The sequence below is a fragment of the Astatotilapia calliptera genome, chromosome 20 (genome assembly GCF_964374335.1).
Source record: "Astatotilapia calliptera chromosome 20, fAstCal68.1, whole genome shotgun sequence".
NCBI classification, from domain to species: Eukaryota; Metazoa; Chordata; class Actinopteri; order Cichliformes; family Cichlidae; genus Astatotilapia; species Astatotilapia calliptera.
Window position 1 is genome coordinate 24,192,705 of NC_137441.1, and position 21,944 is coordinate 24,214,648.

The 21,944-nt window shown below is 40.7% G+C and overlaps 1 protein-coding gene across 1 annotated transcript in view; it reads right to left on the reverse strand.

The window, feature by feature from the left end:
- The window catches only part of LOC113012858 (plexin-A1-like), a 309,396-nt gene that overhangs the window by 256,159 nt on the left and 31,293 nt on the right, over window positions 1–21,944 (reverse strand). Inside the window, exon 2 of the mRNA XM_026153254.2 lies at window positions 5,880–7,251. Within this exon, the coding sequence (XP_026009039.2) occupies window positions 5,880–7,055 (1,176 nt within the window). The 5' untranslated portion in view covers window positions 7,056–7,251. The remainder of the gene's footprint in view (window positions 1–5,879; window positions 7,252–21,944) is intronic.

Consider the following 21,944-nt stretch of genomic DNA (forward strand, 5'->3'; position numbering starts at 1 on the left):
TCAGTCAGAGAGAGGGAGCAGTAACAATAGAGGAGTCTTCTTGCTCTCTGCAGGCAATTTTCCCACTGACGTCCACCTTGTTTTGTGCAAACAGTGCGGACTCACATGCACGAACACTTGCACGCTCTTATTATCAGGCCATTTTCCTCTGTTTGTTTTCACCGTTGTTTTGTCCTGCTTCTTTGGAGGCCAGGATAAGAGGTGGGCACACACACACACATATGAGAAGTATACAAAGTGGGGAAGAGGCAGAAAAAATGGAGATAAAGTGAGCCTTAAACACACACACATACATACACACAGAGGATAGTATCTCTCCCATTCTCTGCCTGAATCAGTCTCATTAGTCATGCTAAGGCTGTAGTGTTGCTGGGTCGGGCTGCTCGCAGAGCTGTGGAGCTGGACTCCAGCCCACAGCCAGAGAAGGTCACCCACCACTCAGTTTAACTCCCACAGGACCAACGCTGGCCTCTTCCTGATAATAAGCGGACATCACGATGCACGGGGAGAGACCTGCAATCCCAGACACACCTAATCTGGTGTAGAGCTCTGGGAGAAGATGACCCACACAAATCAAATCTTTTTACTCTTATAATGTTGCATGATTTAAAGTTTAAAATAATTCTTGTGCATTTCTTATACCAGGCCGTGCTCGACCTGCTCTCTGAAAACAGTCATCTGAATTCCCTTCCTTTTACATTTAAGCAATGTTCTGATTGGAGTTGACCTTATCATAATTATCCATTCTCACTAACGTACAGATCCAATGGTGGCCCAATGGATCAATGGAAGCCTGACCTTTCAGCGTATAGGGATTACTTGCACATAAGCTGATCTCATTATTTGAAACTCTTATTAAAAGTCAAAGTATAACAGAAAATCACAGTAGGTCCCCTTTAAAAAAAACTGGGTGAATACAGCATTAGCCATAGAACATAAAAATATTTTTATTGAAAAATATTAATTTCATAGAAAGAGAAAAAGTTCTAAATGGCCCTTTAAAACACATGTTTGGATGACACCCTTTTAAAGGACATGCCAAAATCATCACTGCTACTGCCAGCAGCTTTTGGAAGCCACATAATTATTTAAATAGTGGATGGTGTGTAGTCAAGGGGGTTTTAGCTGATTGTAACATAAATATACCGATGCTATCTGAAAGCTTCGACTTTTAGTGAGCCAGTCTGGTGGAAAAATCGACACCATGAGGACAAAGGAGCACAAACTCAGCTAAAAAACAGTGATTGAAAAGCTCAGGTCAGCGCAGTGATAGAAGGACACTTCCAAGTAAGTGAACATGCCATAGAGTCCAGTTAAAGGAATCATCATAAAAACCGAAAGAGTTTGGCGCTGCTGTAAATCTGTCTTTGGAACTGGCCGGCTGATCGTCCAAGAAGAAGAGTAAAAATAGATCTGCCAACAAAGAGACCGGCATTAACTACATTCTGATAAATGTGGGTGTGTTAAGCCCTTTTGTACTTCTATACTGACCGCATTTTGATGTCATCACACCTACAAGGCAAAGATGAAAGGTATACGCACTGTAGCTTCAAATGAATGGGAGTAAACATTTTGAGTCCAGCTCATTCAGAGAGGTTAACATTGATTGTACAGTTTTTCACCTTTGCTGACAGCCTGTGAGCATCACCTGACACCTGTTTTATTTCCTCACATCACACTTCCCTGCTTCAACTACTATGAAGTCTCTTTTTATATCATTTCTAAGCAATTGTAAGAATTGGGATAACATTCACTGTTACTGTTCTGGGCAGAGTTAAGAAACCTTTGTCCATCTGTCTCTCCATTGTTGTGTTTATCTCTCACTTTCCCTATCACTGTTTTCCTAACTATGTTCCCTGATACTATATGTTCATTCTACCGTTACTGACCCCGGGCAAGCAGGCAAGCAAACTGAGCAAACAAATCTCTCTGAAATGTGGCAGGACGTTTGAGTACAAACACAGGACAGAAATTCCCTCCAGTTGGTCCTGTTGCTCTCTTAGCTTAAAGATTTCATGATCTACCTGTGCACACTATACTCTGTGCTTTAATGGAAGTCCCAAATCTCTCAACTCACTGGATAAATTACATCATACAGACTCTGAAAAACAAACATCATACCGATGATTACCCAAACTTTTATATTACACCACCTAAGCTGCCAGAGGAAATTTGGAAGTTTTAGAGTGTGAGGTTGGGCACATATAAAACTGTGACCTGTTTTTTTGTTTTTTTGTTACAATAACCCAAAAAGTGCTTAATAGAAAGATTTCGCGTCAGACAAAGTGATTAACTTTGATAGAGTTCAGGTAGAGATTACTGTTCGAATAACCTGACCTTGTCTCTTCAAATGAGCCTGTGCTGATAGTTTCCACATGACACTCACGCAAAAGCAACGAGCTGTCACCGCTCCCATCAGGAAACTATGAACATGCCTGTACAAGATGATGAATTTCTCACAGCGCTATCCCAGAGCGAGCTCCACCAACACAACCTTGATCGATAGCGGGGAGAACGACAGATGGCCATAAAGGACGATCGTGTGACTGTATGCTCATTAGCATAATCGCGCACCTATACAGTAAACTCACAATGGCCTTGTGAGTTTACTGTATAGGTGCGCAGTTTGCACACCACCAGCGGGCTTGTGACAGAGATGTTGTTTCTGTCTTGCATCAAGCTGTGACACTTTAAAGAAGAAAAGTCAATGAGCAATTATAACATGCTCAACATAACAGGGATATTTGAAAATCTGTATTGTGCTCAAGTAAAGGGAAATTCTTTCATATCACAAGCGTGTACATTTTACCCAACATGAGTGCGAGGGTCTAGACCAAAAAACATAATAATGCAGAAACGTGGCTGCACAAACCCAAATTTCTGCAGGTCTAGTTTATGTTTTTATTATAGTCAGATATTAACTGGCTAAAATTGGCTGTTTGAAGCATGTATCCCTTGTAGCACCATATAAAAACAGTCTACCCATCTTTATTTCATGATAATAACATCTAATGTATCGCTACAAAAGCTGACTTACACATCGTATCTTATAACGTCACCAAGTAGTTAAGCAACCACCAAGAAATGGCTGAAATGAACCATTCTTAGCATTTGTGGACCTCATTTTCGTTTAATGGTCAACAGCTCAAACAGACATGTACTAGCATAAATAAAGCACAATATGGTAGTGCAATGCTAAAATTGCTAATAATATTATTAGAATCAACACATTAATTTAACATTGTGCAGCATATTTAAGTAACCTTTCTTCTCTGGGTGCAAAGTGGCACATTAATCAGCTGCCTCTGTCAACAACTGAATGCTCAATACAGCAGGCTTACATGTTTACTGTAACAATGCTGCAAAAGTAATGCTTCGCATATATAATATTGACCATGTTAGCAATTACAGTTTAACATGTTTAGCAAGCTTACACTTATTAATTAGCCATTCTCAAAAAGCACAGAAAATACTTATGGGACTGCCAACAGTTTTGCAGTGCTAATGATTGCCACCTATAATGTGCACTATGTCAAAAGTCGCAGAATAACATGTTTAGCTAATACCTGCTAATTAACCTTTCCCAAAAATTACAGATAGGGCTGATGGGAATGCAGTCTGCGTTAATCTGAATATGGGACTGAATAAGAATTCAACAGGGCGTTTATGAAGGTTTTCTTCCAATTCTAAATGAATATATTTATTTATTTATTTTATCTGCTTACAGTAAGATCAGAGGATCACTGAAGACTATATTCTTGAATGACCACAAATGTTTGCACATTTTTTGGCAATGCATCCAGCAGTTTTTCCATAATTGGACTGACTGACTGACACATCTAGAGCTGCTAGTGTACCTAAAAAGATCTGCTAGTTAGCTTTCTACGTCTTCTGCCTTCCTTTATCTCTAACATTTTTTAATTAATTCCTGTCCTCTACGACCAGGCTTCGGTCACACTTTTCTTCACACCTTCTCTTCTGTCTTTGCTACCTCCCTTTTTGTCTTCCTTCCTAGCAGTCCATGCCCCCACCTTCCATAAAACCCACCACTCCGACTTTCTGTCATTCTTCATCACTCTCCTCCCCTTTATCGCTGCATCGTCTGTTCTATCCGCATTGTATTTTCAGATCACATCCAGACTCTGGCTTTACACACTAAGTCACTCTATACCTCATCACTCAGAGGAAAGTCAAGGAGAGGGCAGAAAGAGATGGTGAAAGAGCAAAGGCTTGAGAAAAAGGGGAATGAGACAGAAGAAGCTAAAGGCAACCAAAAGAAACAAGATTGCAAAAAAAAAAGGGGAAAGTGGGGGGGTTACAGGTCAAAAATTAAAGACAAAGAAAAAAGGTCAAGAAGAAGAGTTGCGGAGCAGAATAAGAAAGAAGAAGATAAAAGAAGAAGCAGAGGGAGAGCGGGGTTAGCAAATGAAAGAAGCCCTTATGCTAATGATGGGACTAGAGTGAAGACGTAGGAGCGAAAGAGAAGATGGAATAGCAGAGAGGGGAAGAGGAAATGGAGACAGAGAGGTGGAGAGTAGTTCAGAGATTTATGGCAGGGTGTTATGGAGCACCGACTAAATAACAGAAGGTGAGACCAGGTGAATTATTCATGAGGATACTGGGCTGTGAGTGTGTGTGACATGTGGGTGACAGGAGCAGGTGAAGCACACACACACTTACACACACTTGTGTCTCTAAGACACCCTTAGGCCAGCTCATCTATGAGTATGAGCAAAGACAAGCCATCCACTACCTGTAGATGAAATTATTAGAAAAAAACAACAACACAAAATCTTAGCAAGACAGCTGTTGTGTGCTCAGACTAAAGAAATATGGGGACATTTTAACAAAATTAAAAACTAATTTGGGATGCATGAAAGTTTTGATCCCTCTAGCTCATGCCCGTGTTGGTACTTCTCTCGGCACTTGACAACCAGAAGTCAATTTATTCTAATTTAGGTATTTTAGTTCCACATCTGGTACCTTCACATGGATCATTAGACACTTTATGGAAGTTTGGCTACTGTGCTGCAGGTAGACTGGATGTTCTGCTTTAGAACAAACAGCTTCTTTCTTAAAAAGATCATGTAAACACATTCTCCCACTATGTTAAAATGCTGTTCTTATAATAACATTTATTCCATGTGGCACAAAATGTGGAATTGCGCCTACACTTTGATTGCCCTAACCAAAATGGAAAACATCACTTTGCCATGTCTGAGGATATGCTGACATTCTTTTTTTACCCACTAAGTAGATATCTGGTTCTCACTAAGAAGAGGAGAGGAGTATGGATCTCCCTTTTTCTGGAAAAGCAGTAACCTGGCCCCTTTGACATGATACTGAGACTTTAAATACTACGATAACAAGAATCCAAAAGCACTTATAATAACTATAGATGCATAATGAGTTGTTAAGTTAAAGACTCTATTTACTCACATGGCTTACAGTGGTTTACCTCACTGCCTACCTCTCTCACGCCCACTAAAGGTGTGTTTTCAGGTTGTTGGCTCTACCAACTTTTCCAAGTAGATGCCTCACTATGATCATGTGTTGATGATGAAAAACCTCTAATTAATCTATTAAAATTGCTTCAATGACTGGACAGAACCTTCTCAGACACGGCTGGTATTGGCACAACCTGAATCTGTGATCACTTCAGTGCTTTGGGAAAGGTGCGAGGTAATGAAAGGCTATCAACAAATAAAAGCTGTAACCAAGCTTCACAAAAACAATAAAAAAGACATAATTTTTCCTTTTCCGGGGTTAAAAAATGCTAAATTCAAGGTTGCACAATCATAGGAGGAAACAATCCACACAGGTACGGATGATCACAAGGAAAGAAAACACTTCTGGGAGTTACTGTCTCAAACACTCACCGAGTTGATGCAGGCCAGCTCCTTGTTGAGCAGCCAGGGCAGGGAGAGTTTCCCCTCTCCTCTGTAGCACGACTGAATCCTCTCTTTAATCTTCTCCTTTATCTGCCTCATTGTGAACAGGCACAAAGCTGACTCCTTCGGCGGCTTGGCTCTGTTCTTCTGACCCTGCGCAAACACAGTAAATAGAACCTCCTCGTGCTCCTGAATACCAAGCGAACGTGACAACCGGCTCCCCGGCCGGGCTAAATAAGCATCCTGAACCAGGCGGTACTCCACTCCGTCCTTGGTGCAGCCAATAGGGAACTCAACGTAGGAGTAGAACTTGGGATCGTCAACACACAGGCGGACGATCTTAGAGGTGAAGAACTGCTCGCTGGCCGCATCTGGGGAAGTGAGCTGGGTGTCGAGCTGTAAGGTGAGGTAGTACACAAACTGCTCGCTGTTGAAGCCGTAGATGTAGTAAATGTCGAACGCGGGGAACTTTGAGAGCGTGTCTGAGGGAATCTTGAGCTGGGAAGAGACAAACTCATCCTGGTACACGAAGCTGAACATGTCAGCGTTTTCCTCGTTGGACATCAGCTTGCGGCTAGACAGCGTGGGGAAGTACTCAGACTTGCCATCGATAGGAGTGCCGACAAAGAGCTTCCCTCCGCCTCCAAAAATATCCGGGGAAATCACGACGCCCGACATGGTGCCCGCCTCAGCCACACTGGATAGATAATGCTCTTTGCGATGGTGGGGTTCGCCCAGCTTGAACAAATCATCCAGACGCAGGAACTGGCATATTCCCTGGGAAGTACTTCCACATGCAATCAAGCGGTTGTGGGCAGCATCGAGCAGAAGGAGTTTATTGACATTAGAGGTCTGCACCAGCTCGTGGGGGCAGGACTGTACACCAGGTGGAGGGTAACAGCGAGGGTTGTCTGTGACAGGGCCGGTGACGTGGCTTCGTAGCTTGGTGAGGTTGCTGGAGAGCTTATAGATCCAGTTGACGGCACCCAAGTAGACCTCGCCGGTTTTGTTGTTGACCACCAAATGTGTCAGGCCTCCTTCAGGAGGGGAGAAGGAGAGAAAGGGGGATGCGGAAGGAGTAGTAGAGGTAGAAGCGATGGAGAGAGGAAGTACAAGGAAGAGGATGGGGAGGATGAGAAGGGGAGGGTTAAGGTGGGAAGACATGGTGGTGAAGAGGGGAGGGGGGTGTGAATGTGTAATCCTTTACAGGGTCAGTCAACGCCTTAGAGGAGCGCGGGGTGCAAAAGATGCAAAAGAGGAGTTTCCGAGCAACTGGCTTCCCTCGTCCTTTATTCCTCCTGTCTCTGCTGTCGTTTCTATAACCTCATCCCCTGATCCTCAGCTTTGTCTGCCACCAGCCCTGCAAAAAAAGGAAAAACAACGAAAACTGTCAATATATAGTTGTACACTTCCAGAGAACTGCCAACAATTATTCATTTGAATACATCAAAATGACAAGCCACTAAATATTACTCTGACTCAGACTCTGAGGACCAGATGCTGAAAGCAGAAACCAAAAAAAGAAAAAATACAAATGAGGGCACTATCGGCTTTGTTTTATTGACTTCTCGACTCTTGGCTCGCACCACTCGGTGGAGTGCATCTTTTAAAAGAAGACAGGGGCTGAGCATTGCTCTTCTGCTTATTGATTGTCTGGAGGTATTAAAGGATTCAGCGGACAGGGTGCACTTTCACACACATAAATACACAAACACCTCAAAACCTGTAGATGTGCTCATAAGCAGACATATAGAAGAGGTAGCTTGCTATACGTATACAAAAAAACCTAAACTAAAACACACACATACCCAGGGCCAACCACTGATGTGTGATAGCAGGTAAACACCCATAAATTACAAGCAGAGCTGCATGAGAGTCCTAAAGTATATTTACTACAGGGAAACAGAGCAGAGAAATACAGGCAGCCTGCCTTCTGAAAAAGAAAGGCAGAGGGAGGAACTGGTCAAAGCAGATAAAGCAGAAGAGACGATGAGAGGGAGAGAAGTGAAAGCTATTTGGCTTCATACCAGTGGAAGTGGAGATGACTGGAAAGATTGCTATAAATGAAAACTAGGGAAAATAGTAAGGAAAGAGAAAAGCGGATGGACCATTCATCTATATTCCATTACTTTCATTTTATATTCACTTTTATGGTTTAGGGTCATGGGAAGCTTGAGATTATCCCAAAATGCACTTTGCACTGGAGCCTACCAAGGTGACACTGGACAGGGCCAGAGACACAGCACATCCTGGACAGGGCGCGCCTGCAAGCTGCACCACATCAACCAAGTCAATTTCATGAAGGTGAAATTGACTTGGTTGATTTGAAGATGAAGCATTTTTCTAACCAAAAAGATTTTGGCATATAAGCGCTAATTCATTTGGCTATAGGCAACCTCTTTTTGCTATGTGAATAAAAAGCCTTTTATTTGGGCAAAAAAGTATCCATGTCTACAAGTTAACAAACCCTGAAGCCACTATTTTAGAGCTTTCCTCTTCCTCTCTGTGTAACTTCACTGGAAATGATTGGTGCAGTTCAAGAAGGGATACGCTTGTAGTGCTTGACGGCACTGCAGAGTCAGCTTACTGCCAGTTTTGTCATAGTGGTCAAACGGGATGCTGTAAAAAAAATCCATGTTGCCCCAGCAACACTGTGCTCATACAAAATATAAGTGACATATCAAAACCCTGCAAAAAGCACAGAAGTGATAGGAAAAGTGACAATTCATGGCCGCACAAAGTACAAGCAAACTGCAAAATGAAACAACAGCAGAAGTTTTAAAAAAAATTGCGAAGTTCTTCAACTGGTCAACTGAGGTTTGTTCCAAAAGGAGAAGTTTAAACGTTCTACCAAAAACAAACAAACAAACAAAACAACTTCAAAGCAAACCCCAACATGGTTTCAGCCTGCTAGAAAAATCAATTTGGTCTCTATAGATATTTTCCCTATTCATTCAAATTGTAGGAGATTAAATTTTAATGTAATTGATCAGTTTAAAATTGATCAAGGTAGCTCAAAATGTTTTGAGTTCTGATAAAACTTTGTGGCGGTCATGGGGTCATGCTAACAAACCATTAAAATTTGCCTTACATCCAAGAAAGTTCTTTAAGGTCAACTTAATAAGTTGAAATTTGAGTCGCGTGTATTTCACAACACATCCATTATTTTTATTACTACTTTTTTGCTAGCTATCTTATTAAAATCACAGTGAATCACACGGTTGCTTTGCTAACCACACTAGCTAGCTAATGCTAGCATTAGCAGGTAACTGAGCACAACCCCTCCAAGCAATGTCAGAGAAAACCCAAGATGAGGCCAGTTTAGATCCCAAGCTTGGAGCATTATAAGTGTAGCCCTCAAACCAATGAGGGGTATGGATATGGATATGCAATGTCTGTCAGACTAACCAGCACAAAAACAAAATAGCGGTTCAAAGGCTAACCACATACAGTACTGTTCAATTTTCTTTTCATTAGTTCATGCAGAGAACAAAGCGAAGGCTTGTTTCATAATGGAGTTTGGACAGCAAACTATTCTCGTCTCCTGTTTCTGCCGCTGTTCCTTATTTCTCCCTTTCATTACATTCCTCTCCCTCTCTCTCTCTTCTCTCAGACACTTCTTGTCAATAGTGTCTTTCATCTCCTGCCCAGCCATGATTACAGTGGCCCAGATGACGATGCTGTTGCCTGTCCCATCAGGACAATAAACCCACTGTTAGCATCCTGGACACATAAAAAAAATGTGAACATATAACACACACATACAGTACGCGGTCAAAAGCATTTCTAAACCCTATCACAGACCTCATTGACTTCATCGTGCCGCATACCCTCACACATGTAAACTTAAGTGACATAAAACGAACCTTCCCACATGCAGACAGGCACCGCGCGTGCACTTTATCATAATACACAAACACTTTAAGAGAAAGGAGAAGACTTGCATGCTATACTAAATGACAACATAAGAATGTGCGGTTATTGTTGAACATTTTTGTCTCACCTTCTCTGATGTACTTTACACATTCTATTAATAAGTGAAAACCACACAGCACATGTGAACTATGTGGCCGTATTGCTTCAATAGCCAGCGGAGCTGAGTGCTGATGATTACAGGCGCTGTTTGACTAAACTGGGACAAAAAGATGAGAGGAAAGAGGAACGCATGAACTGAAAAACACAAGGTAGTGATTTGAAAGTATTTTCTTTTATGTTGGAATTAGATCAAAAGAAGAAAATAGCAGTTATTAAGAGGTAAGTTTGCTAGAAATGTGAATATGGATTCACAAATGATAAAAGAAAAATGCGACAGAGTAAACTGATGTGAAACCAATTTTTCTTCCTTTGTTGCCTCCCAATTCATGTCTCTGTCACTCTTTTATATGGCTATTGTATTTTGTGAATGTTTATTTTTCACAAATTTTACAATTTCGATTTTTGCACTTATTTTATAGATTTAAGCTGCACATGTCTGTTTACATGTCTGACTGAAATGTTTGCCAGCATTTCCGTCAGGTTGAGGTCTGAACTTTGACCTAGCCATTGCAGCACCATGTTTCTTTTCTTTTTTAGCCATTATGTTGTAGATTTGCTGATGTGCTTAGAACCATTGTCCTGTTGGCTAGGGTAGGGCAATATGACCCAAAATATTTATCATGATACATATTTGAAAATTTGCGATAAAGATATAACTGGCACGAGACAAAATACTTTACAACTCCACAACTCTATTAGTGCAAAAAACCCATCAATTTATTTTCACTTAAACAAGCAGCTGTTCTTACAGGGAGGACTTGTTGGTTCTGCTTTCTGCCACGACGTGGCATGTTCTACAAAAAATTGTGTTTTGGTGATGGACGAAAACCAAACCAGTTCCACACCACTGAAGTTGCGCAATTTTCACAAACCAATTCTGGTTCATCTGTTTCATTCAACAATCTGCTTTCGCCCTTCTCATTCTCCGTCGCTGCCATGCTTTTTCCGCCATGTGCGTATGAGCGTTTGAAAACACAAACACTGCGCCTGCGCGTTTTACCCATATTCTATCGCGATATTTAATTTTCTTATCATTGCTTAAAATTGTACCGGTATTACTGTGAAAGGTATAATATGGCCCAGCCCTACCATTGACCCAATTTGGCTGAATTTGGAGCACAGAAGAGTTCATGATTCTGTGGATGGAAAACAAGCCCAAATCATTACACCTCCACCACCGTGCTTAGTAGGTAATAAAGCAGTTAGGCTGATATGCTGCATTTGGTTTTCACCAAACAGAGTTCAGTGCGTTAAGGCCAAACATCTCCACTTTAGTAGCACCCAATCAAAGGACATTGTTCCAGAAGTGGTGGTTTGTTCACATGTAACGTTGCAAACCTAAGCTATGTTACTGTGTTCTTTTTAGATCTCCTGGTAATGCTGTACAGTAAATTAGTTTTAACATTTAATGTGCTAAAGTGAAGTTGGTAGAGCCTGAGGTGCAGCTCTGGGGCTTTTTTGTATTTTCTCTGAGCATTGCACAGTCTGACCTTGGGGTAAACTTGCTGGGACATCCACACCTGGGGAAATTAAAAGCTTAAGACCAACAAACTTGTACAGAGTGTTTATCGACACTACCTGTGCATCACTGGAGTCTGCTGGCAAAAGGCATTTGCAACTCCATACTAAAGCCCAAGCTTCTAAAGTGACGCAAAATACTATCTGGTGTTCTTGTTGTTCATCATTTAAAGCCACCTCTAATCAGGAAAATATGGCACTTGATATATCACCTGATATATCGCATCATTAATTCTTTGAAGCTGATCAGCATCTCATCTGATAAAGGCCTTCACCTCTAAACGTGTGCACGTTTTTGTGTCAGGGCTATCCCCAAGCCCACCTGCCACGTCAGATGAAGCTGTTGAGGCATTCAGGTCTGCCCCGAGTTGATTTATTGCTGTTGGCACATCGATTGCACACACAGCCACAGACCTAAGCCAAACACTTAAGCAAATTTATACACACCACTTCTTCAGCATGGAGCTCACATTCATGCCTGCCGGCCTCGCTTCGTGCAAGTCTGTTTGTATATGTGTGAGCGTATTCTGCATCTGGTCCATCTTAATTACTTGTCAAACAGTCATCCACACGCGTCGGCTTATATGTGAACTGTACAATACGTACACAAGGCATACATAATGAAACTTTGAAAACCTCAGGCAAAGTATAAACATTTATACAGATACCTTTTCCAATTTAAACACTTTTTTTCTGGACAAAGAGCCATAGAGAAAGAAAACATTGGAGTTGGACTGAGCTGCTTGGAAACTTGACCTACATTTATTACCTTGTTGATTAAAGGACGTGAGCCCAGAGGTTTGGATTTCAACTTATAATCACGTCACCATAATCGGGTTGCTACAGTTTAAATGGGGTTTACGTCTAACTCCAAAAAGTTTCATTCACTTTTACACCTGAAGTTATTTGGAATTTAGCTTTCATAGAGTTCGGAGCTAATCAAGACGTTTAACCTGGAGAACCTGAAGGGGGCCTAATTAGGAGAGACTTTGTTCAACCTAACTCACAAATCATGAGTAGGCAACCACTTCGATGCAGGAGGAGCTGTTTTTCTGACTTGTGGGGGGCACAGACCACAGTGTCTGGGCTAAGTGAAGAGTAGACTTTTCTTGAACAGTTTCTCATGCTAATATTCACATTAACAGATCTCAACTGCTGCTTTAAATTTGACGAATAAGACAACAATTGCTGCAGTAATATTACATAAGTCTGGTGGTTTGCATTGTCAAATATAGAACTTCCTATCCCATGGACACAGTTTTTCTAGTTCCCTTCCCCCATAAATGATGTAACCACAGTAATGTCACCTAATCTTTAGTAAAGTTCCTTTGTGAAACTTTGAGCGAAGGCCTGAGGAGAAATAGTGGAATACAGCATGCTGTTGTTAATCACAGGATAAAACATACCCAGCTGTTTTGTTTCCCTTTGACTTTCAAGGGGGTTTAATTTTCATCTCTGATTGGATGAGACTTGGAAAAAATTGAGGCCACAAACTCAACAGAAAACTGTTTACCATGGTTACACACAAGAGAGCTAATGTGGGAATTTTCCATTGCAATCCTAAGGTGTTGCCCCGTATGGGACAATAGAAATAGAACTTGTTTAAGGTATTTTTTTAAATCTCGTATATACATTTTTTGTGAAAAAGTAAGTCATTTGATGTCAATTTTACACTTCATATATGGAGGCTGAAATTAATGATGAAAGATGCCTCATCCAAATGAGTTGCATTGCTAAGACTTGATGTAATTAATTATTAAACAATAAAATATAATGCGAGCTCCATGCAGCAAATAAAAAGATGCTAGTGATTTCACTCTGAAGTGAAATCAGATTTTATGCCAAAGCGATAGTATTTAATAAAGAAGATTCCTGGTTTAATTCCAAGAGGAGACACAGAGCCAAACTCAGGGATTCATACGGTTGTGTACTCCTAGTTTCAGCCCCAAGACCGGATAAATGTGAGGTTTGTGTCAGGAAGGACAGTTGGCATAAAATCTCTGGCAAATCAAACATGTAGACACATCTGCTGTGGTGACCTCTTGTGAATAAGGGAGCCCCCTTAATAAATACCTGACAGTACTTAAAGTACTGACAATGTGAACGGGTATGTCATATGCAAAAGTCAATGGTAAGCCATCATAAATGAGCACACCAACTGATTTTCTTTTAGATATGTCAAGGTAGACACAATCACCCTATGCTTAGAAAATCTGATGGGATCTTTTAAAGTAAAAAAAAAAAAAAAAAAAAAAAAACTCCACGCTTATTGCAACAGATGGTAGCAAAATTACAGTCACAGTACAGGTCAGGTAAGGACAGCAGAGGAGGAGATGTGAGAAGAGGGATAGGAGACGGACACACTTGTGAACGTGAGGAGATTTCTATTTGGAATCCATTTTCCAAAAGTCGTAATATTGACAAGTACTAATACTGCAGACTGTAGTCGACTCACATCCTCCTTTCCTGGTTTTCAACAGATGGACAGATATAAAGAAAGACCAGTAGGAAGGGAGGGAGTTAGCCATGTATTTCACTGAACAGTATTTATTGGTAATGTTGTTTTCTCTCAACGTGCCACTGCTATATCTGCCAGTAATGATAACTGTGATTGCAGAAATGAAACCAAACATAGGATAAAAAACGGATAAATATCGTGTTTTGTTTCGTATGAAAAAACAAATGGATGATGCCAAAACCAGTACTACTGTATATGTCATGACATCTAAAATATTTAGATCCAGCATTGTATTGGTTGTCATTATAATACAGAATCAAATTGCTGGATTTGCCTCACAGCAAGAAAGTTCTGGATTCGAATCCACCTTTCTGTGTGAAGTTTGCATGTTCTCCCTGTGCTTTTGTGGGTTCTCTTCTTGTAAACTGGACTCAAACAGTCCAAACACCTACATGTTAGAGGAAATGTTGACTCTAAATTAGTCATAGTCGTGAATGGGAACACGAATGGTTCTCTATGTGTTAGCCATATGACAGACTGGTGACCTACCAAGGGTGTACACCGGCTCTCGCTCTATTACAGGTCCACTGTGACCCTGAATTGGATAAGCGGAGAAATTGGGTGGATGGATGGATGGTACTGGGCACTGGCTAATATAAGATAATCTAACTGTTCCAGGACTGCAAAACCTAGATTCATACATGAATTCCCCCAAAAGACGTGTTTGTGTGAGTATAAAGAGAATGTGGGTCAGACTCTGTGTGTGTGTGTGCACATGTGGGCTGCTGCACCATGCAGTGGGGACACAGTGGTTCATTTACAGCCGCATTCCACAACAGACACACTGACCTCACAGACAGCTGCATGCACACACACACAACACAAAAGAAAGCAAACCGATAGAGAGGTGGCTTCACACTGCACACACACATTAACATCCTTTAGTTATATAGAAATCAATTAAAAATTAAGAAAATACATCTCTGTGGTTTAACACAGTTTATTACATACGCACACACACACACAGAAAATTTGATTCTAACAATCTAAATGAGATGATGAGAAGGATGAAGCAGGCAGCGCAGTAATTTGACTTCATTCATAAAAAGCTGTTCACGCACACATGGAAACAGAAGCTTAGGTAAAAGTTGCATTCTAAGTATACTTTTTTTTTAGGGAGCACACACAAACACACAGGCACACTCAAACAGATGCAGGAAGGCGTAAATCTCCTGGGGAAAAACACACACTTGCATAAACACAGCCAGAGATACAGGCAGACAAACTCCCGCTTGCACGCCCACAGATACAAAGACTCGCTCACACGCGCTTATTTTTCAAGCTGACAGGTGCAGATCAGCCATCACTCTTTCAGAAAGTGCAGTGGGAATCCACAGCGAGCAGAGCTGAGTGGATGAGCCTTAATCATTCTTAATCTGACTGAGTCTCGCCTACAATACACTCGCTCTGTCTCCCCCAAGCTCGCCAGAATGGAAAGGGTTTAAGGATTTTTTCCAGATAAAATGAAATCCTGACAACTGTTCCGCACTTTTGTTCAAAAGGAGCAAACGCGCAAATCACCTCAGCTACATTTATATCAATTCTGCCCACAATAACTTGCACAAAGTTATACCTTAAACACCAAAGATTAAAAAAAACGCTGTATGTAAGCAGAGTAATATTAAAAGCCCTCTTTACATTTTTTTGTGGTGTCAATTTTATTTCAACCTGTGTCATTTGTGAGTGGATTGCTACTCTCACTGGGCCAGACACACACCCATTAAGGGAAGCACTCACTATTAATTTTATACATGTCGGTGGGGTGGGTGATGATGAGTGTAGCAATGCAGTGATAGTTTTCCCAGTCAAGGGGAAAGGTGGGTCATGCCTCTCAAATTAAAACACCTATTATAAAGCTGTGAGTAGGGGGGGAAAAATGTTACCTATGCTTTTTACAGTTGTTTTCTGAACATTAGTGTAACCTGATAAAGGAGAGGACATGCTCTATTGTTTTGATTAAAGTACATAATGCATTAGTTTACAGCTGGCCATAAAATTACTGCAGGCCCGGAGGGGGAAAAATGAACCGTAATGGTTGTTTGGTGACATGCAGCTCATCCATTAAAATGATTTAGAGTAAAATATGTTTTATTAAACATTGTTGAGTTTCTGATTGTCATGTCACACATCCCCCAAAAAACAATAAAAAAAAATAATACAAAAACACTACAATCTACTCCACTACAACAACATGAAAAGTCAATGTTTTCTTTTTTTTTTATGGATTCTTGCAGAAATGTCAACAGCAACTTTTTGCCCGTGGAAGGTACGAGTGTGTCAACACCTCTTTGTTGTTAAAAACATTCAGATCCATCAACTGGTACCTGATGTTTGTACGCGAGTGTTTCCCCGCACTAGTTTTCTAGTACTGTCCTTGAAACAAAAAGGTGGAGGGTAGAGGCAGAGCAGCAATTCAAACTACTTACACACAAGTACAAACAAACAAAAACAGCAGTTTTGGGGTTTTTTTTGTTATTTTTGTGTTGATTTGTTTTTCATAGATCTCGCTTCTGTTGTTGAGGTCATGTGCATGGGCTGGATCACAAAGATAATGCATAGCTAATGAGGAGAAACTACACAGTCTTTTAAAAAATGATGAAATCTTCCTCTAGGCTTTTAAGCATTATTAATATTTTGCATAAATTACAAACCCTTTAAATTGTCTCTTCTAGTTATTACTCATACTTGGCCCCAGCGGTTAAGGTTCAGTCCAGTTCAGTTTCTCTGACGTTAAGCAAGACAGCTGATACCACCATGTTGGCGTTGTTCCTGCAACATGAAAATAATGCTGGTTCATGATGATTGTTGCATAGCACAGCATAGAAAAACATGTCTTTGTTTACAAATAAACAAATCGTTAGCATTGCAGTTGTTTTATTTATTAATTTGTACAACATAATAAATATATGATTAAGCTAGGGTTTCTGTTAGCCAAATGTACTTTTTAATAAATTTGCTAACTTATTGGCTAATGCTAACTGAATGCTTAGATATCATTTATCAGTTGCAATGTTGATCCTGGAGGAGCATCAATATGATGATTTAGCACATATTAACACAGGGCTATTGGATCATGCCTGATAACCCAACCGAATCTTTTGGAGGTCAGCTCTGAGGGTTAGTTTGGCTTAAAAAAATCATCTCAAATAATTAGAATATCAATGAAAAATTCTTTGTATTTTTTCATATATTCTATATTCACTGCATTTTAAAGTGAAAATGCCATTTTTCTGTTAACTTTGACGGTTATTGCTTAAACAGTATGAATACTCTGTATCTCTCACTCCATTTCATCACAAACAACCACAACATAGGTAAAACTGCTGACTTGTCGCTTGCCCAGATGGTGATCACTGACACCATCCAAAAAGGGGATATGCCGCAGGTCTTTGCTGAAAAAGGCAGGCTGTTTGCAGAGTGCTATATCGAATCATGTTAAAAATGTGGCAGGAAAATGTACAGATGGGACAGGGATGACCGCAGCTTTGAGATCATCAACAAATGCTCGATTCAAGAATTTGGGAGAGCTCCACAAAGGATGGACTGAGGCTGGTGTCATTTGTCTGTGTATGTTCTTACTCATCCAGTCATGGTAGACGTAAAAGCATGAAAAGAGATGGCAAATGGACTTCTTTAAGTTTGTGAAGATGTTTTGCCCCTCGTCCAAGAGGCTTCCTCAGTTCTAAAAGCAAAATAGTGGAGAGTCCCAGGTATTTAACCCCTGATGGGGGTTGTCCCCTTTGGAGGTGGTCCTGAGGGTCATTGACCCACTATATCATGTTGACACATTAACCAAATTTTGAAGAAAAAAAAACAGGGGTCATAACCATCACCAGGGATTAAAGGTAAAACCACTGTGAGATTGACCCTACCCTATCATGTGACCTATTGAGGTCACCTAGAGTAAGATGTGAATGGAGGTTAAAGTCCCTAGGAAGAGATATCAAGACTGTATTGTAGGTAGTTCATAATTCACTCCATGGCCTCTTGTAGTCCTCTGTCAAAAAAACCTGTCTTCTAGGTCCAAAATAAGAACACTACAATCCTTTGTCCTTTAGGTCTAAGTGTACAGCTGAGTCTTGTATGCTCGAGGTGGCTCTTCTATGTTGTGCCATGTATTTGTGGAATGGCCGTTTGGTTTCTCCAGTGCTGACATACGGTCACTCCTTACTTTACAGCACAGCATATACTATGTTGTTTAGCTTGCATTTGGGAGTTTTGTCATTGGGATGAATCGGTTTTTGTCACTAAAAGAAGTCCTGTTGCCTTCTGTTTTCAAACTCTTAAGGTAGGTGTGAGAGCATGAAGAGTTGCCTCACACAGGTGTCTTCAGTCTATCTAATAGACTCCAATTTGTACATGTAAATGGAGAGTCCTCTTCACACACTGAGGTTAATTATGGAGTTCCACAGGGTTCAGTGCTAGGACCAATTCTGTTTACATTATACATGCTTCCCTTAGGCAGCATCATTAGAAGACATAGCATACATTTTCACTGCTATGCAGATGACACCCAGCTCTATCTATCTATGAAGCCAGATAACACACACCAATTAGTTAAACTGCAGGAATGTCTTCAAGACATAAAGACCTGGATGGCCGCTAACTTTCTGCTTCTTAATTCAGATAAAACTGAGGTTATTGTACTTGGCCCTGAAAAGCTTAGAAATATGGTATCTAACCAGATTCTTACTCTGGATGGCATTACCTTGGCCTCCAGTAACGCTGCGAGGAACCTTGGAGTCATTTTTGACCAGGATATGTCCTTCAACGCACATATTAAACAAATATGTAAGACTGCGTTCTTCCATTTGCGCAACATCTCTAAAGTTAGAAATATCCTGTCTCAGAATGACGCTGAAAAACTACTTCCAGGCTGGACTACTGTAATTCATTATTATCAGGATGTCCAAAAAACTCACTGAAAAGCCTTCAGCTTATCCAAAATGCTGCAGCAAGAGTTCTGACAGGGACTAGAAAGAGAGAGCATATTTCTCCTGTTTTGGCTTCCCTTCATTGGCTTCCTGTTAAATCCAGAATTGAATTCAAAATCCTGCTGCTCACATACAAGGTCTTAAATAATTAGCTTCCAGCTTCCAGCTTGGATTCGGGAGACAGACACTATCTCTACTTTCAAGATTGGGCTTAAGACTTTCCATTTTGCTAAAGCATATAGTTAGGGCTGGACCAGGTGACCCTGAATCCTCCCTTAGTTATGCTGCAATAGACGTAGGCTGCCGGGGATTCCCATGATGCATTGAGTTTTTCCTTTCCAGTCACCTTTCTCACTCACTATGTGTTAATAGACCTCTCTGCATTGACTCATATCTGTTATTAATCTCTGTCTCTCTTCCACAGCATGTCTTTTGTCCTGTCTTCCTTCTCTCGCCCTAAACGGTCGCAGCAGATGGCCCCGCCCCTCCCTGAGCCTGGTTCTGCTGGAGGTTTCTTCCAGCAGAACCAGGGAGTTTTTCCTTCCCACTGTCGCCAAAGTGCTTGCTCATAGGGGGTCATATGATTGTTGGGTTTTTCTCCGTATCTATGAAGCACCTTGAGGCGACTTTTGTTGTGATTTGGTGCTATATAAATAAAATTGAATTGAACTGAATTGAATTGAATTGCATTCAGGAAAGGGACTAAAATGGTCAGATTCCTAATATCAAAATTTAAGTCAGAAGAGCTATACCTGGGATAAGAAGAAATAGAACTGGGTTGTTTCTCAGTGGTTTAAAATTCTCTTTTTAAATGAAAGAAAATCTGGCACTTCATTTGGAAATCAAGGCTTTAGATTCAGGGTCCAAGAATCCAAGGTGTTTGAAGTCCATATGAAGTAACTGGACTCTGTGATGCTCTGTCATGTGCTGGCATTGGTGGTGGTGCAAAGTCAACGCAGTCGTCTACCAGGAGATTTTAGGTCACTTCATGCTTCCATCTATGGACAACCTTTTTGGAAGAGGTGATTTCCTTTTCCAGCAGGACTTTGCACCAGTGCCAAAACTACTAACAAATGGTTTTGGTGACCATGTTATTACTGTGCTTGATTATCCAGCTAAAGGCTACTATTAAAGCAACCTGGGCTTCTGTGAGGAAATGACACATCCTGTCCTTTGTGTTAAGATTACGGTCTCCTTTAATACAAAACACCAACATTTCCTCTCTTGTGAACAGAAAATAATTCTAGCATGACCTGGCATCCTACATGCGGCAGGCACACAGACTACTGTCCAGCAGCAGGGTATTAACAGATGCTTGAGTGGATAGAAATGTCAGAGAGAGCAAGATACAGGTATTTTTATGTGCTGACAAGCCTTTAATAATAAAAAAAGAAAAAAAAAGAAAAAAAATGACTCTGCAGTTGGATTATTCCCACGATGGGTGTTGAAATCACTGCATGGAGTGTGCGTATGTGTATGTTTATAGTCTCCAAAGAGGGGACCCTGCAGCTAAAGCCATTTAGAGGGGCTTTAAGGGCTTGAATAGGCCCAGAAACACTGTTCTTTATCAGAGAATTTGCCGCAGATAATCGAAGCTGGCTCCCAACCGCAGAACAGCAATTTTGCAGTTTAAGAAAATGAGCGGGAGAGAGCGATCAAGGATGGAGATGGGGGGGAAAGAGAAAACAAAAGAAAGAAACTGCACGGGCCATTCATTTGAACTCTGAAAATCAGTGCGCTTGAGTGTGTGTATGTGTATGTACATGCATGTAGAAATAAAGGACAGACTACAGAAACAACGGCATAAAGAAAATCGAAGAAGGAAGAAAACATTATACAAAGTTGCTAATGGGTCTATGTATAGGGAGGCAGATGGGAAAGTATGTGCGTACTGTAGTTTTATATCTAGAGGCAAGATGGATATCACCATCCATCCTGGTTGAGAGACTTTATATCCAAACTGCAATAGAAACCTGTTTTATTGTTGCGGCAGTGCCATAACACCTGCAATAAACTGGGGTTGTTAGTACAAATGTTCAGTTGTCATTAGCAGGGCAGAAATTTAAACACACTGATGTGGCAACACCTGTTCTGTATGAGTCTGAGAATAATATTAATAATAATGATAATAATCATTATCAAGGTATATTTTCATTTTAAGGACTTTGAAAGTAAATACTCCGATACCATTAACTATAATTACATAATGCACCAAAGCACAGGTGCAATTATTACCACAGTTATATTATAGATGCGGTCTTTCTAGCCTATTTTGCTCAACCAGTGCATGCTTACTATATATTTATAATACTGGAATTATTGTGACAGACAGGGTTAAACATAATGTTGTTTTTGTTTCCGATCCAATAATCCCATATTAGCTGTCCTCTGAGCTCTGTTTTCGGTTTCCAGTAATATGTTAGAGTGCTGAAAGCATCCCCTCACTTCTGCAAAGCTAAGAGGAGCTGCAGTGTTAGATGGCAGATAGGTTCATGAGCAAGTGTCACTTTGTCCTGTTGTTTGAATATCTTCAGTTGATTCACTGCCATAAAAATCGGCATTTTAGACTCTCTTTAAACCATAACGGCGAGTATACAACCATGCTAAAGGCTCTGCACACTTAACCACAGTGGTTCTTTGAAATAAATGCTATAGTCAGAAAGCTAAAATACTAGGTGCCTGACTTTATTTACCTGTGACAATGGGACTGAAAAGGCCGAAAACATACAGAGAAGTGGCTCAGAACCTTTGTCCATGCAGTGCACTTGTTGAGACCAGAAATGTCATTGTTGGCAACCACAAATGTCCACCTGAAGCTTAATGAGAATCTAACCAGAAGTTGTTGAGACATGTCTGATAAATATGCATCATCACCAATCCTACAATATTACCAGCAGCTGAAGAACTAAAACCAAACTCTGTGACTGATGTAATACTGTTTGCCCAAGTGTGCACACTGTTTCTTTTAAGCTGCTGCAGTTTTATCATTTATAGGCTCTGTGACCTTAGCTGCACGCTCACTGTGACCATAGAGATGCATTAAGCTGT